At 40.7% G+C, this 16,836-nt stretch overlaps 1 protein-coding gene across 1 annotated transcript; it reads right to left on the reverse strand.

Moving 5' to 3' along the window:
- Nucleotides 1-10,555: 10,555 nt before the first annotated feature.
- On the reverse strand, nt 10,556-16,359 carry LOC112250138 (gap junction alpha-1 protein). Its single transcript, XM_024420028.2, has 2 exons — nt 16,203-16,359; nt 10,556-13,651 (listed from the first exon to the last, which is right to left on the reverse strand). The coding sequence occupies exon 2, from the start codon at nt 13,633-13,635 to the stop codon at nt 12,484-12,486; it is 1,152 nt and encodes a 383-aa protein (XP_024275796.2). The 5' UTR covers nt 13,636-13,651; nt 16,203-16,359; the 3' UTR covers nt 10,556-12,483.
- Between the last annotated feature and the right edge of the window lie 477 nt (nt 16,360-16,836).

Genomic DNA, 16,836 nt, shown 5'->3' on the forward strand with positions numbered 1-16,836 from the left:
CCATTGCTGATAAAGCCAAGGCTACTTCTAAGGTAGGAACCATGGAGCCTTTTACAAAACCCTCTGGACTCTCACTGTGAAGAATACAGTGTCAGTATATGGCACTCAATCGGTCTGAGTTAGAGACCTCAGAACAGCAACTTGAGTGCTAGAGTAAACACTTGTCCAAACTCCTTAACCTCCCTCCTCTACCTCCCTCTCTAATCCCAGATGAGCTGGCATCCTCCTCAGTGGAAGACTCTACCATCATGTCAGAGCCTCCCTCGGAGGCAGAGGTTGACTAGGCCATAGGGAAACTGAAGCTAGGCCGAACAACAGGTTCTGACTATATCCCCCCAGAGCTTCTGGGGAAAGGGGAGCCCCCCGTAGTCACCTGGCTGCACTGCTTTATCAACTCTATCTGGCAGACCATACCAATTCCCAAAGACTGGCTCCTGGGAGTCATTCTACCTTCCTGAAAGAAGGGTCCCAAGAACCAGTGCAACAACAACAGAGGCATCACATTCCTCAGTGTCGCAGGAAAAGCACTCACCCACATACTCCTAAAATGCATACGCCCCCTACTTCTGCAAAAACAGAGCTGTGAACAAAGCGGATTCACCCCTAGTCTTTCCACTACCGACCAGGTCTTCTCCCACAGACTTCTTGCAGAAAAGAGAGTTCAGGAAGCCACTATACGTTGTCTAAGTTGACCTAAAGCAGGCTTTTGGCAGGATGCACAGGGAAGCCCTCTGGAAATTCCTAAGGATCCTAAGAGTTTCAGGGAAGCTGACCGGTCTGCTTTCCTTGCTGTACAGGAACACCATCTCTTGAGTTCAGGTCAGCGGGCAAACCTCCCCCACCTTTAATAACAGTGGAGTTAGACACCACTGTGTTTTGGCACCTACCACCTTTAACACAACCATCAACTTCGTAATGGGAAGGACTGTTACCCGAAGCATGTGTGGTACCAGTTATAGCAGCCTCAGCTTCACTGACCTGGAATATGCGGACGATGTGGCAATCCTTGCCGAGCTCTTGGACATTATACACCCTGCTGTTGAATGAGGAGACCCAGCCACTTGGCCTCATGATCAGCTGGGACAAAACTAAGATCCAGTCCTTCTGTCACACCCTGATATGTTCACCTGTCTTTGTGATTGTCTCCACCCCCCATCCAGGTGTCGCCCATCTTCCCCATTATCCCCTCTGTATTTATACCTGTGTTCTCCGTTTGTCTGTTGCCAGTTCGTCTTGTTTGTTCGAGTCAACCAGCGTTTTGTGTCTCAGCTCCTGCTTTTTCCAGTCTCTCTTTTCACACCCTCCTTGCCTGTCCTGACTCCGAGCCCACCTGCCTGACCACTCTGCCTGCCCCTGAGCCTGCCTGCCAACCTGTACCTTTGCCCCCCTCTAGATTGGACCCTCACCCTGGACCTTACATGTCATCTGGACGCCTTTGACTCCCCGATACCGACCAACCTCCTGTCTCCTCCCTGGTCAGAGCCTCCTGACTCCAACTGTTTGGTCACCTGGTCAGATCAAACCCACCTTTGGAGCCTGCTCTTATCCTCAAGGAGCCATCCCCCAACTGGACATGCACAGGAGGAAGACTGAGAGCCAAATGGTCCAACCAGTTGGAGGACGACCTACACAACCTAGGACTCAACACCGTGGAGATCTATTTGTTGAGGCGCTATGCTACAAGGAGCGAGCGAAGATGCGTGAGAGTGATTTAGTACTTCCACCTCAAGATGCTGTGGAAAAGATTACAAATTATCTATTGAAACATTTGGTATTTGTATCTGTTTTAGTACACAAAACATGTGCAGTATATTGGAAAATGGCTTAGAGTTCGTTTAAGGACATAAATCAAATGGATTATGACATTAGTTCTGAGTACAATTACCATTTGTCTGGGACAATGGAGAGGAAATATGTCAGTATCTCTGATGTTTGGATATCTCATCACCACCACTCGCCCAAAGTAGTGGCAACAGCACATTACCTTTTGTCCTTTATTATAAATGCCATTTAATCCTAGTCATTTGTGCAGCTACGTCCTTCCCTCCTTCCCTACCTCTTGAACATAATAGTTTGTTCCACACTGGGTATTTTTGTTCTGTCCAAAGAAACTTGTGATTGTCTCCTTTCTATCACAATGTGAACATTTTGAGAATCCCTTTTTACTGAACAAAGGGGGAAATTAATGTTGAGGGTCTGGATGGTATCCAGGAACAAGCAGGATCAACATCCTCAGCTTTGCAAAAACCTGTCCAGTCCCTATTGTTGGTAAGCACACATACCTCCACTTCCTGTTCAATTTCCTCAGTGGCCTGTCTCCTTTTCTACATGAGCTGCATATGCTACTTTTCATTCTGCTTCATTCTGCTTTATCCAGCTAAACGCCCAAGCTCCCACTGCGCAGGTTTGTACACTAATGGGAAAAGCAGTACCCTCTAAGCATGTTAGACTCATTACCAGTAACCGTGACACTGCCCCCGATAAATCTACTACAACTCACAATATCTCTCTATGATCTCAAATGTCTCTTGAGAGGTATTCATCAGGCTAAGACAGTAGCCTTTGATCTTTACATTTCAATCTACCTATTCAGAGAGAAGAAAAAGTAGAGACTGCATCCCTCGTGTGTGTTTCAGATGCCCAGTAAGAGACGGGAGCCTAAGATTTTGTGGCAAAGTAATGAAACTTGAAGTATTTTTAACTTTAAAACAATCATTTGTCAGACAATGTTACTGTATATGTTTCGACATACGGAATAGTTTCGTAAGTAATCACACACCACACAGTCCTCCCTGCATCAAAAATCTTTGACATAATCGGTGTCTCATGTACATAGCCTTATATTGCGAAAATAGCTCACCAATGAAAACAGGCTATATTTTGACATTGGTGGATGTGTTCTTCAACTTGTTTGTTGAATAAGTCCACAGCTGTTAAAGGGGGTGCTATGTTATACCCAGCGTGTTGTAATGGCCTCTGAAAGTAATTTGTAGCCTACATTTCACACAAATCTACTGGATCTAGTAACTTAACAAACATGTTCTGTAAAATATTCAAAGCGTAATATGAAAACAAACATGTCAAGGGTTTAAGGGTTTGCATTCTGGTTGGCCCATATTGGTGTAATTTCTTGTGAATTGTATCTTGTGATCAAATCAAATCAAACTTTATTTGTCACATGCATTGAATACATCAAGTGTAGACCTTACCGTGAAATGCTTACTTACAAGCCCTTAACTGACAGTGCAGTTCAAGAAGAGTTAAGAAAATATTTACCAAATAAACTCAAGTAAAAAACAATAAAATTAACACAATAACATAACAATAAGGAGGCTATATACAGGGGGTACCGGTACCGAGTCAGCGTGCGGGGGTACAGGTTAGTTGAGGTCATTTGTACATATAGGTAAGGGTGAAATGACTATGCATAGATAATAAACAGTGAGTTGCAGCAGTGTACAAACAAATGGAAGGGGAGGGTTGTCAATGTAAATAGTCCGGTGTCCATTTGATTAATTGTTCAGCAGATATAGGCAACTGTGGTGATGGATACTGGAGCAAACTGAGGACTGTAGTCATTATGGTCAGGTAAGCTTTAGCTATTGCTACGAGTGCAAATCCAGATCTAGCTTAAACACCAGATTTAACTGGTTCTGATCATCAATCACAACATACCCACTCGGCACAGATGTCAACTCAACATATTTCTCACATTGGTTCAACGTAATTGAATTGAAATGACATGGAAACAACGTTGATTCAACTAGTGTGTGCCAAGTGGGTAATGATAATCAGAAGCCATTTTTTTCCTAAAGTAGATTTGAATCAGTTACCAGTGAGTAACAGTTTCCACTTGGCAGTCTGTTCTGCTCTGTCCTCCTACTGTCTACACTACAGCCATCCAACTTATCACTTGCTTTGGGAATACAAATAATATGTTATTATGATTTTGGGGGTCTTGTTTCTTTTCATTTGCACAAGAAGCCAGGTGGTGAATGTACAGGTGGATCTTGAACCAAATGGCTACATTAATTTTGTTACGCAAGAGAGAGGTTGACTTTGGGCCTTACCCAGTGACTGTCTGAGCCATTCATCACACATTACCTCTGGTTATTTCACTCTGTTCCCTCTGCAAGAGCAAGTGTATAACTGCGTACAGACCTTTCCCGATGAAATGACTGCTATGGCAAATATGTACAGCATTGCTAAAATAATCTTGCGCAAGTGATTCAATCGCAAGTATATTAGGTATCTGAAAAATAATGTAGGACTCGCCATTCTTAGAATACTCCTGGCTTGATTTTCGAGATTTGGATCTTGTCATGGTAAACCAGGACCCAACTGGCCAAATAGAGACTAACCGGCATTGCCAACGCACCGACCAGTCTGCATTGTTAGTGGATGCTGATGTGGAAGAAAATACACAGAACCTTATTTAGCGAGATGTGGAAATAATTAGTGTGCCAGTACAATTAGCTATTACATTTCTATGCCTGCTACGTAGTTTCTTTATTATAACGTTTCAGAGAATAAAAAGCTGTCAAAAACTGTCATTTTATCCTCACCAGTTTTATGATAACAGTTCCAGTCCCATCCATCTAAATCCAAGTGTCTTGTTTCATAGGCAGTGGCTTGAACTGGCTTATAATACTTAAATGAACTTGGACACCTTTCATGTTGCAGAAACCACTGTACTGTAGTTACCTGCCCCTGCACTTTACCATAATCTGTTCTGAGACCCTGTTTTTCTGCTCAGTGCTTCCTTCTCTGTGTCTCTCCCTGCCTCAGGCTCCAGTTGTTTGGGACAAGGAAGCTCATGAACCATATGCCTAATGTGCTGCTCACAGACTTCAAAAGCAAAAATGTCTGGGACACAGCTTTTTGCAATCAGTGGTTTATGTGCCTTGAAATAAAGGCACGTACAAATATGAATTGACTCTCTTTGTGTGTGTGCGTGTGTGCGTGTGTGCGTGTGTGCGTGTGTGTGTGTGTGTGCGTGTGTGCGTGTGTGCGTGTGTGTGCGTGTGTGTGCGTGTGTGTGCGTGTGTGCGTGTGTGCGTGTGTGCGTGTGTGTGTGTGTGTGTGTGTGTGTGTGTGTGTGTGTGTGTGTGTGTGTGTGTGTGTGTGTGTGTGTGTGTGTGTGTGTGTGTGTGTGTGTGTGTGTGTGTGTGTGTGTGTGTGTGTGTGTGTGTGTGTGTGTGTGTGTGTGTGTGTGTGTGTGTGTAATGATAAGATAAAAAAAGTATGAGTTTAAGGACCAATTCAGTCATTTGAAAATGGTCAAAAGAAACTAAAATAACTTCTTAGCAAAGAGAAATTTCTCAAGCAAGAATTTAGCTAGGAGTGGTCTGAGTGGGGATGGGAATACTGAAAACAAGCTGTTATTGACAGAGAGGTTTGGTCTGTAATTATTATTGGTCTCGAATTTAATTTACCAACTGGTGATGTCACCAAGCAGGCCAAAGCATCCCACCAAAACTTTTATTTTTTGAAAGCTCTTACACTAAAAGGTTATTATCATCATTTTCACAATTTCACAGTATTATTCCAACCTCATAGTGTGGAAATATATAAATATATAAAACACAGAAAAATCATGTTTTTTACTGCACTGGGCCTTTAAGTTTAATGAAGTGATGTTTTATGGCTGATATTATGGTAAGAACTCCCCAAGAATGCTTTTAGCTTTCAGTGATTGGTAATCTGGTTAAACGTTTCAACAATAATTTAACTTTTCTTATTATGTCAGTTCATTAAACAATTCACCAATATTAACACATAGTTCAGATACATTTCTGTTTACCTTGTGTTTTTGTGTCCTTTTCCATGGGAGGAAACCCTGGGGTCATATGCTCCCATGCTCTGGCACCCCACATTTCAGCACAGACATCCTGCTATGGCTTCAGTTATGGTGGACACTTCCAGGGCACTTCCCTAATAGATTGGGCATGGTGCTGTGTGCTTGTCTAACTGACAGTAAAAGTACATTAGCACAAACCTACTATGACTCAGCGCAAGTCCTCATGTTCATTAGACATGCTTAGAGGCGCTTTCCCGTGTTTAATATAACCACAGTTCGACGGCCTCTGTCCAGCAGTGGAAGAAAATGGATTGGGTAGGAATCTAATTGTAACCGCAAAGAAAGCTGAGACACCTTTTGAAATCTTCTACTCTTTTTTTTTAAAGATCTGCTACTCTTGCCATTTAAAATTGGAAGTATCCGATTGTTTTCCTTTACTTCTGCTTATATACACAGTTGGGAGCAGGTAGACAGCTCAGGAAACATGACTGAGCATAATATCTGCACTCACTGAGGAGCTGCACATTAAAGAACAACTGTGGATACAATTCACATGTAGCACACATACTGACTTTAGTTTCCACTGAATCATATGAGATCTCCCACATGTTTTCCCACACACATGTGGAATGGCTGGGTTTACCCTTACTCTCCATGCTCTATTTGAGTCTGATCTGTTTGAAGGGATGAAATATGATGTTCTGTTTCACCAATAATCCTGGCCGCTGCCAGCTAGCAACAGGTGGGATATTTCCATGCAGTGATTTTGCCAGAACTGCTTGTCAAAGTTGGTTAGCTGCAGCAGCAATTTTAGCAGGTAAATCTTGGTGGGGCAAAGCCCAACATTTTTTGGGGGAAGCATGCCAGCATAGCCACTACACAACACAACACTAAACAATACATTAATTGTACTAAACCGGTGACAAATGGTTCCCATAAACTGTTAGGGCCTACATAAAGCTGTCCCAACACCTTACTCCTGCTACACCTGGCTATCAGCGGAGCCTTGTCTGGCAGTGAAACAGTTCATTCAACCTCATTTACTGCCTTTTAAAAAAACATAGCTGATATGGCTGACTTACTTAAACAAATGTGGGTTCTACTGACAATTGAGATGTACAAACTATGGCATAAGGTGACGACAAGCGGATAAGAGATCATCCGTAATTTCGATTAAGACATTAATGAGCGAGCTCGGACGGATGTAGTCAATATAACTATTTGTTCAGCACTGTACAGCGGCAGAATTCAGAACATGGGCCAGAACATCTTACAGTATTCTCCCTGTGCATCAAGTCAGAACTGTAGGATTATTTAAAGGGGACATATAAGCAGACAATGAAAGCGCTTTCAATATTCAATGATTACATTTCTCTAAAACAGGTTATAGGCTACATGTGCACCACCAAGTCAGAACTGTAGGTGAAATGAAGAGGGGAAAATAGATCAAATTATTAGGATTAGGCACATGGGCTTCTAACAGCTTAATACACAACATACAATTAGTATTACTTTCTTAGCTACAGTATACATATCTCCCCGGCATATTACATAATTTATGCAGTAGCATACAAGACATTCTTGGACTCACCTTGTTGTGCTGTGCTCACTTGAACAGGAAGGTGGCCCGGCGGTCCTTCGTGGGCAAATCTTGCCATCAATCTTTGTCATCAAAATCTGACATTCTCTGGATTTATGGTGCTTTCGAGACAACTGGGATCTCAGGAAAAAAACAAGATCGAATCATGATGACGTTAGTGATCTTCAGGTCGGAGCTCTAGAAAAAGCCTTGAGTTCCCGACTTAGTTGGATGACCGTTCAAAATGTATTTTCCCAGTCAGTAAGGGTGAAGTGACTATGCATAGATAATAAACAGCGAGTAGCAGCAGTATACAAAACAAATGGAGGGGGGGGGGTGGGGTTGTCAATGTAAATATTCCGGTGGCCATTTGATTAATTGTTCAGCAGATATAGGCTACTTCCGAGTTCCCAGTTGTCTTGAACTCAGTTGTTTTGAGCGTGGCAGAAATTATGCTGGATTGACAGCACAACCAATGTTGAATGTTTATCATTTTAAGCTTGGAAAAGAGACCCTTAAAACCAGACTTGGGACCACAGAGCCACTCCACTGAATATCAGACTAGTGCCTGCTTTGCAATGCTTGCAGTTAGCCACTGACTCCTTCCTAACCACTCATTGTTGAATTTGCAATTTCCAACTTGTTCTGTAATGTTTATGTCTGAAGGCCGATGAGCACCGATACATTTTATCTATAATTTCTCTTAATTATTTATCTACATATGACAAGGATTTAAAATGATTTGCCAGTAGATTGTTGACTTGATTCATGATGATGACTGCTAGCTATTTTGAAAGTATGATGTTTACATGATCAGTCCAATCAAAGCTACTGTAGATATAACATGATTTGACGTAATTTTATCTGTGGCCAATGACCTTGAACCTTCTTGGATTGGCACTTCTAATGTAACTCTATGGCAGCACCCAAGGGGCTTGAATTTCCTAGCTCTACCCTTAGATTTGGCGGTGACGTAGTGTCCCCATGAGTGACAGAACACTGAACCAATCACGGCGCAAATACATTACCAACCCCTACGCTCCGTATTTTCCGCTGGCTGCCCCACCACCACAGAAAGCACTGAGCTAGACTGAAATATCTGCAATTTGTAGCTGCCTTATTCAAGAAAGCAAAAAAGAGACCATGTTTATATGCAGCTTCATGTATTTATTTTATTTAACTAGGCAAGTCAGTTAGAAACAAATTCTTATTTCTAATGACAGGCTACAAGTGGTTATCTGCCTTGTTCAGGGGCAGAATTACAGTTTATTTACCCTGTCAGCTGAGGGTTTTGATCTAGCAACCTTTTGGTTACTGGCCCAACACTCTAACCACTAGGCTACCTGCCACCCATAGGATTTTTCATAGATTTTTTGCATTGTTTGCAAACTGATATGTGACATATATTAATGCCAAAATAACATGCAAAACAGGCAACCCAGAATTTAAATAAATGTTTTTATAAAAAAATATATAGCTAAAAATGTGCGGCTCTAAACAGACGGGGCTCTGCCCTGAATGACGGGTCACCACTGGTTAGCTGACCCAGTAATGGTGACCACAAAGTAAATAGGGTCAAGTCTGTCTTATGAATCCACAGGTTTGCCCTAACAAGAGGTGGGAAACTGAAGAGCATATCAAAAATAAACATCAATTAGGTCCAAGTTAGTGACGCTAATGGTCTCGCTATAGACTCCATAGGACAGTTCAGTTACTAATAAACTCTGCAGAGAGAGGTGAATGATATATCTACCATGTACAGTCGATAGTTTAATTCACTTTTCATGTGTTGTGCTACTCATTTATCTGTAGTTTTGCAAGCTGTCTTTCCTTTAGAGGACAGCGAATGGCTAATCTGTCAAAGATGCCTAATAAAACTATTTCCCACCCCACTGACATGATAAAAGGAATAAATAACTTAAAAGCTTATTCTGTGATGAGAAGTCTACACCAAGCACCATCTGTTTCTGTTTCTGTGGTGACGTCATGATGAAAAGTTCATCTAGGATTTTTAGTTAGATTTACCAGATTTACCATGCATTGGTAGCACCGCCCTGGCCTTGTGGTCTGAGTGGTTGTACAGACAGCGGAAATGTAACTCAGACATTGAGGTTTCCAGTAGTCTTCGGGAGAAATTAAAGCTGTACTCATTTGAATCCTCGTTGTCTAAAAATAAGCATGCACAAACACAGTAAAACTGTAACCTAACCACTGCACCAAGTACAGTTACTTTATTTGACATTTATCAAGTATTCATGTGGTTAGCATCTGCACTAGAGAGGCAGAAGTTGTAGTATCACATTTTGTTTTCCGTCACCTTCTGAATGCTTTAAAATGTACTAGGACTACCATTTTAAATTGGACAATTCTGTGATATAGTTTTGCTAATGGACTTTGAACAATACCATCTAGTATTCCACAGTATCGGGGGTCATGTCTTTGCTTCACTCACACAGAGAATCAACATTTAAAACATATTTAAGAAAACTTTATCTTAATTAGGTGAACTGCTGTGTTGTTAGTTTTCACACTCAGCACAGTTCTTAATTTTTATGATCTCTTCTGTTATGTAAATACATTATGTAATACAGATTTTTCGTAGAAATGGTATGTGTTTGAACCATTTTTGTGTTGACAGTTGTACTTACAGTAACGTCTTGTTTAAAAGTCCTGATAAAAACTCATCGTTAAATTAAAAATCTAGATGAATTAGCATTGGATCAAAGTATCGCTTTTTTCCATTCTGCTTCAGCCACATGTGGTCTACAGATTGGGTCCAAACATGTGGTTTTATTTAGCTTTGTGGAAAGGTTAAATAGGAAACTTGGATAAGAGAAAAGCGCTGAGTCTTTTCATATTATGACATTTTGAAAGTCTCCGAGGCATTTTCAGTACATAATACTGGATAACTCTTGTCATTCTGTCAATATCCCCAAGCTGACTTTAACATAAATGATTCATTGTTTGGGGTTCGTTTCCTATAAAAGAGGAAAGTGTGAGCTACTGTAGTCTCAAAACATGACAAATGTATCTTTTAACCATAACATTGATCTATTTGATACCTATTAAACAGTAGGTCCTTCACTGAGGAGGCTGGACTAGACACATAGCCTGTATCAAGACGGACAAAGGCAAAATGAGGTGCAAATGATAACAGACTTGTAAAGAAAACAATCTTAAGAAAGAAAAAATCTTTATTGGGTTAAAATAGCTTTTCACAGATATGATTAATGAGGTTTTTTGCTATCATGCACTTACACACTGTACAACAGTGGATTTCCATGGAATGGCGTTATTTGATCACGTTATCAAACAAATGTACACCCAAGTTTGTCTTGTAATCTGTATGGAGGCCCTTTGCTTTAGCCTTGCAAGATCATTGAAACCAGTGGTCAAACAAAAGCACTGTCTGAATGTATGTACTGAAGTGATTTCTGCCTGGTGTTGTAAAATAAATTAGTAACATGCATATCCGAAAACACTTGCCACTTTTTTAATCCTATTAAACCCTAGTCAAGATCTCAGTGCAAACACCATCGTAGCTGAAAAACCCATGAAACTCTCTGTTTGAGTACCGAAATACTATAAATGCAAAATTGGAGAAAAAACCCGGAAAGAAAACATGAACATTTCCAATTGAAAATCCATTTACAAGTGTATGGTAGGTGTGGAGCTACATTGGCATATACCTTTTAATATATTTGACTAAATATTAGTCCGGCTCTATAAGCAGTCTTCTAAAAACTCACATTTGTGACACAGTTAGCTTGATTTACAGTACTAAATATCTATCTCTCAAGCAGCAATGATTACATTGAGTTTGGGGAAAAAAAAACATTCACTCAAAAGGCAAAACAAAAAAATCATTCTATTGCCCTCCTCTACCATCCAACAGGAAACAACATTAAAAAAACAAACACACACTTTAAAATGAGAAAAATATAAAGCCTTTCGTTCAAAGATGCTTCCGAGACACATTGCAATACAAAACTGTTGCTCTGTATTTCTCTTCCAGCAGCTTGAGTCCACCATCTGACAACAACCTCAAAAAAACCAAAACAACAAACATAAAATAAATCAACTGACAAAACATAAATTCAAAGTTTATCAGGAAATGACAGTCCACAATAATAAAAATCAACCTCTTATTTGTTGAACAAATTGTACTGCTGTAATTTGGATTATTATCAATAAATATGCAGTTGGGTGTATGGACATGACCTTGGATAGTAGTCAATCTTTTTCTAGTGGTGGATGTCCTGCATATTAATAAATACATATTTATTCATGAATTTGAGCATCCTTCTCACAACCCAGTTTGACAAGACATACTTGGAAGTCATACAGACAATGAGTGTGATGGAGACTTAAAAGCCAAGTGTTTTTCAAACTACTTCCAAAGCCTGGAAAAAGACACATTGCTATTATATTGAAGAGTCATCTTTCTAGATGTAATGTCATTGTGTGTGACCATATGGTGGAGGCAGGTTGAAGTTTATTGCCATAAATCTTGCACTGGAGGCAGAACTGAGCAATTTCTGCTAGATGGGCCAGCAGCTGCAAAGTCAAAATTGGTTATATCATAAAAATTTTAAAATTTAAAAGTTATTTTTGGTCTTAATTTAAGGTTAGGGTTAGACATTAGGGTTAGCAGGTAAGGTAAGGTAAGAAGTTCAAATGAAATTGTATGACTTTGTGGCTGTACCAGCTAGTGACCACTCAGCCGAGCTGCCTCCAGGGCAAGATTCATGACAATAAATGCCATCCTGCGTAATGAAACCTACAGGTAAAAACATGATAACTAAACCAAACACATCACCAAGGCATATTCTTCTAAAGTGAAATGAGGGACTGTTGGGCACAGTTATCGGAACACGGTCACATGTTCTTCACCAACGAGTTGTTTTCTTTTTAAAGCTTGTTAGCTCCACTAGTTTGAAAGTCATCAATAAATGTATAGTACCTCCAACAGTGTAAGTATTTGAATGTCTCTTTATTGACTAGATTCTCTGGTGAGGCTAGTGAATGGGCTATGCCCAGCCCACTTCAGCACTTTGAGAATGCTTCCTGTTCTCTGTTCTCTGACACCAATGGGGGGGGGGGGCTAGACATCTAGATCATCTGGCCTCGGCCGACTGCTCATGCGACTGCTGGCCCGACTGCAGGGCCTGGGGTCCATCAAGGCCAACGGCTGCAGCTCGTGCCCTGGGGTCAGTTTCTTACTCTCCTGGGTGTCGTCAGGAAAGTCAAAGGCCTGTGCATGGGAGTTGGAGATGGTGCTGCCATTCTGGCCCAGGCGGTTCTGCTCCGTACTGTAGTTGGCCCAGTTTTGCTCATTGGCTTGCTTATTGTAGTTGCGAACGGAGTTGGTTCTCTCCCCAGTGGCCAGCTTGTACCCCGGGGGTGACATGGGTGACAGGGGGGCAGTGGGAGAGGAACAGCCATTATAGTAGGCATACTTAGTGGTGGACAGATCCTTGGGAGTGGGGCTTAACGTCCCAGTGCCAGGGTAGTGGATGGGAGGTTGTTTCCCCTTCACGCGGTCCTTGATCCTCTTGAACATCACGTAGAAGAGCTCAATGACGTTCAGAAGCAGGGAGACCAGAGAGACCACCAGCATGAAGATGATGAAGACGGTTTTCTCAGTGGGTCTGGAGAGGAAACAGTCTACTCTGTGGGGGCAGGGGGACCTCTCACAGGTGTAGACAGCAGCCAAGCTGAAGCCGTAAATGTACCACTGTATGACCAGGAAGCCCACCTCAAAAATGGACTTGAAAAAAATGCTGAATATGTAGGTTCTCAAGAGGGCTCCCTTCATCTTAACCTTCCCATGCTCCTCCAGCCCATGCTTGAGCTTTTTTAACTCAATCTTCTTTAGAGGTACGTCCACGTCGCCTCCGTCATTCTGGATGGTTTTCAGCCCTTCCTCTTTGCGGTTAATCTTCTGCTCTATTCGCAACAGGTAGAACACATGGGCAAGGTAGAGAAGAGTCGGCGTCGAGACAAAGATAATCTGTAGCACCCAGAACCGTACATGTGATATAGGAAAAGATTTGTCATAACACACATTCTCACAACCAGGTTGCTGGGTGTTGCACTTGAAGGCGGACTGCTCGTCCCCCCAGGCAGACTCCACAGCCGTTCCCAACACCAGGATCCTGAAGATGAAGAGGACAGAGAGCCACACCTTCCCTCCAGCCGTGGAGTAAGCCTGTACCTTGTCCAGGAGCCTCCCCAAAGCACTCCAGTCACCCATGATGAAGGAGCTTTAGCTGCAATTAGACAGAAAATAATTGAATGCAATATATAAATAAACATTCCTATATACAGTAAACATGCTTATATATCACTTTCTCAAGTAACATTTTTGATTATAATCAAACACATCTCAACGTTCTATGAAAAAGTGGAATGACCACAAGTCTTGTGATAGCTCTTTCATGGCTCTGGAGTGAAATCCACTTCCTGTATGGACTAGACCAATAATGTCTTATTGACCACAATATGTCAATCCCTTATGGTATGCTTTATGAATCTTCAATCCAGAAAGTGAATTTGATTGCTATTGTCATCCTATTGGAAGTGATGAGAGGAAAGTCACTTTGTGTGGTCCTACAAGTGTTGATGGTACTTCTTAAACAACTGAGTAAGTGAATAGTGTAATGGGAGATGATAGAGCCCAGGTTTTTGAAACACAAGCACAAACATTTGTTTCCCCTTCATCGGCAGGCTATAAAAACATGACCTGTTTCTCATCAAACCATTGTTAATTTGGTCCGCATGCCTTATTTCTACATTGTTTCATGTTTATTAGGGTTGTTAAAAAGATGTTAAAAAGATGTCAAGTAGGGTGTGTGTGAGCATTTCTCAATGTTAACTTGTGTTGTACAGTGTGTTTGAAGGATTGTTATGCAAATACCCCCAAGTCTCAAATAAATGTCACACACAGTTTCAGACAAAGTTACTGTTCTTCACAAAATACATCAATTTACTAGTCAGCTGAGAATATAACTATAAGATCTATAGAATGCAAGATCTATTTGCATTCTGACTATCCTGGATATATAATTTTTATTATTTTTAAGTATCATCTTCAAGTAAATATTGTTCCTAAAAGCTGGAGATGGAATTAAACCAACTTCCACATCCAGGTATTTACTTTACTAAGCCCTAATAGCTCTCAGAGCATGCCTCAGATTGGGGAACAATGGCTCTCTTGCTGGGGCCAATAGCAAGAGTGTCTGGAGCGCACTCAGACAGTCCGTCTGCGCTCTGAGACTACAGCACAGGGCCCGTTCATTGTGCGCTTATTAGTGACCTGCCTACTGTAGCTCCGCTACAGAGACCCAACTCTCACAGATACTAAACTCACACTGCATGTCATATGAGATTCAAGTTTGTAAACACGAATACCATTTGAATAAAGGTTCTGAACGATGCCAGTACGCAAATAAATCCCGAGAATGACTGCACAATGAACAAACATGGATAAGTAGAAGCCATCTGTTAGGAGGGTGTACCAAAAGCATGTGTCTTCAATTAGCTAATAATATACTGCATATACTGTAGACATACTGTACTAGAGTCTGCAACTTCACATCACAAACAACCTTTCACATGCAGGTTTCACATGCATGAGCCCTAATGCCTAACCCCAACCTTGACAATGCCTAACCCTAATGCCTAACCCCAACCTTGACAAATTGTCATTCAATATGTAATTGTCATTCAATTTTGATGTTTAGCATAAAGGAAAACTTCTAAACTCCCGCCAAACCTCAAAATTATTCTCACTTGTGGACCCACTTCTCAAAGCACTGCAGTAAAGTGAAAAATAACACATCAATCTAAGGACTGCTTCTTACTCAACAATGATGGTACCATGATAAAAGCCTTTTCAAATAAATAATTTGTAATTCAAGAAAAATTGTTTAAACAATTTCACTGGGTAATTTATAGGCCTATTTAATATAACAGAATCATTTCGTGATTTGAGGAAGAAGAAAAACGTCCACAAAGAAACCCACTAAAGCTTAAGATCTCTGATCTTGTAATGATGTTATTACATCAATTAAATTAAACGTTGAGCGAATATGACAATGTATGAGATTGTAATAAGTACATCAGTTCAACCTCAATGTTTCCTTACAGGGGAAGCGTATTTTAAACTGCGCTTCCCAGATGCAAGGAAGAACTTCACAAATCTGAGTAGCAAAATTCGACAATATTTAATTTAAAAATAGTATAAATAAGCATGTCAATATGCTTGGTTAGGATTAAGTTTAGAAAACAAATCTATCTCCAGTCTACAGCTTATAAGCAGTTCAGTTGCAATTCTCTATAAGCTTGACATCAAATGCTGCTTTTAGAGTAATTGGACCCAGGTTACTCGTGTATCTCATAAGCAATGGTCACACCAAATTATAAAATAAAAACATCAAAAGTAACAAATGAATCAATGTCTCAATCTTTCCTGGAGGATCATTTACACTTCTCCTTGTTAAACACATTTTTTTTAAGTATGTATTATGGATCATACTATAGCGGATAGATAGCCTATATTAATACAATGCGTCTGTATTGGCACAGTGCATCTGGATTCTGAGCAAATTAGTTTCTCGGCAAATATATATATATATATCTGGATTCACTGCATCTGGAATCTGAGCAAATTAGTTTCTCTCTCTCTCTCTCTCTCTCTCTCTATATATATATATATATATATATATTTGCCGAGAAACTAATTTGCTCAGAATCCAGATGCAGTGAATCCAGATACTTCTTCAGATCAATATTGGCACTGGAATTTAACGCAACGCTTACCTGGAAAGTTACTCAGAAGGAAGAAGACAGCCCTTAGGGACTTTCCCTGTCACTTCTTGAAAACAGTCACCACTTTCTTGAAATCCAAGTTTGGGACCAGGGAGAAACTTAGACTGACTTGTCAAACTTTGCTTGCCTTATAACAGTCCACATACAGGCTGGGGGGAGAAAAAAAACGATGGAGAGAAAAGTTTGGAGTCACCTGACCCCTACGTCAAGGCTTAGACCTCCTTACGCTCGGTTTCTGTACTTTTTTTAAATTTTATTTTTTACTTTTTCTTTAAATAACAAGATTAACCGCAACTTTTTCAGATCACTGTGAATTCAAAGCTTCACCGAGACCAAGTCTACACCATATGATAGGTTAGAGCGGTCCGTTGATAGGTCCTGTGCGCCAATCCGTAAACCAGTAGCCTAGTTGAGGAGTATGTTTTAATTGTTTAAGATAATATCCATTGTAATGTAGATCAAATCCCACAGATAGTTGCTTAACATGAGTGACAGTCACATTTTCTTGTTAGTTGTAATGACAGACCACAAGTGTCAAGCATTAATCATGATGAGAATAACTCATCAATACGCTTAACGATTTAATGTTGCACTGATAATATGAAGCTTTGACATGAAAGGTAAC

This window comes from Oncorhynchus tshawytscha, linkage group LG05 (assembly GCF_018296145.1).
Source record: "Oncorhynchus tshawytscha isolate Ot180627B linkage group LG05, Otsh_v2.0, whole genome shotgun sequence".
Taxonomy (NCBI): domain Eukaryota; kingdom Metazoa; phylum Chordata; class Actinopteri; order Salmoniformes; family Salmonidae; genus Oncorhynchus; species Oncorhynchus tshawytscha.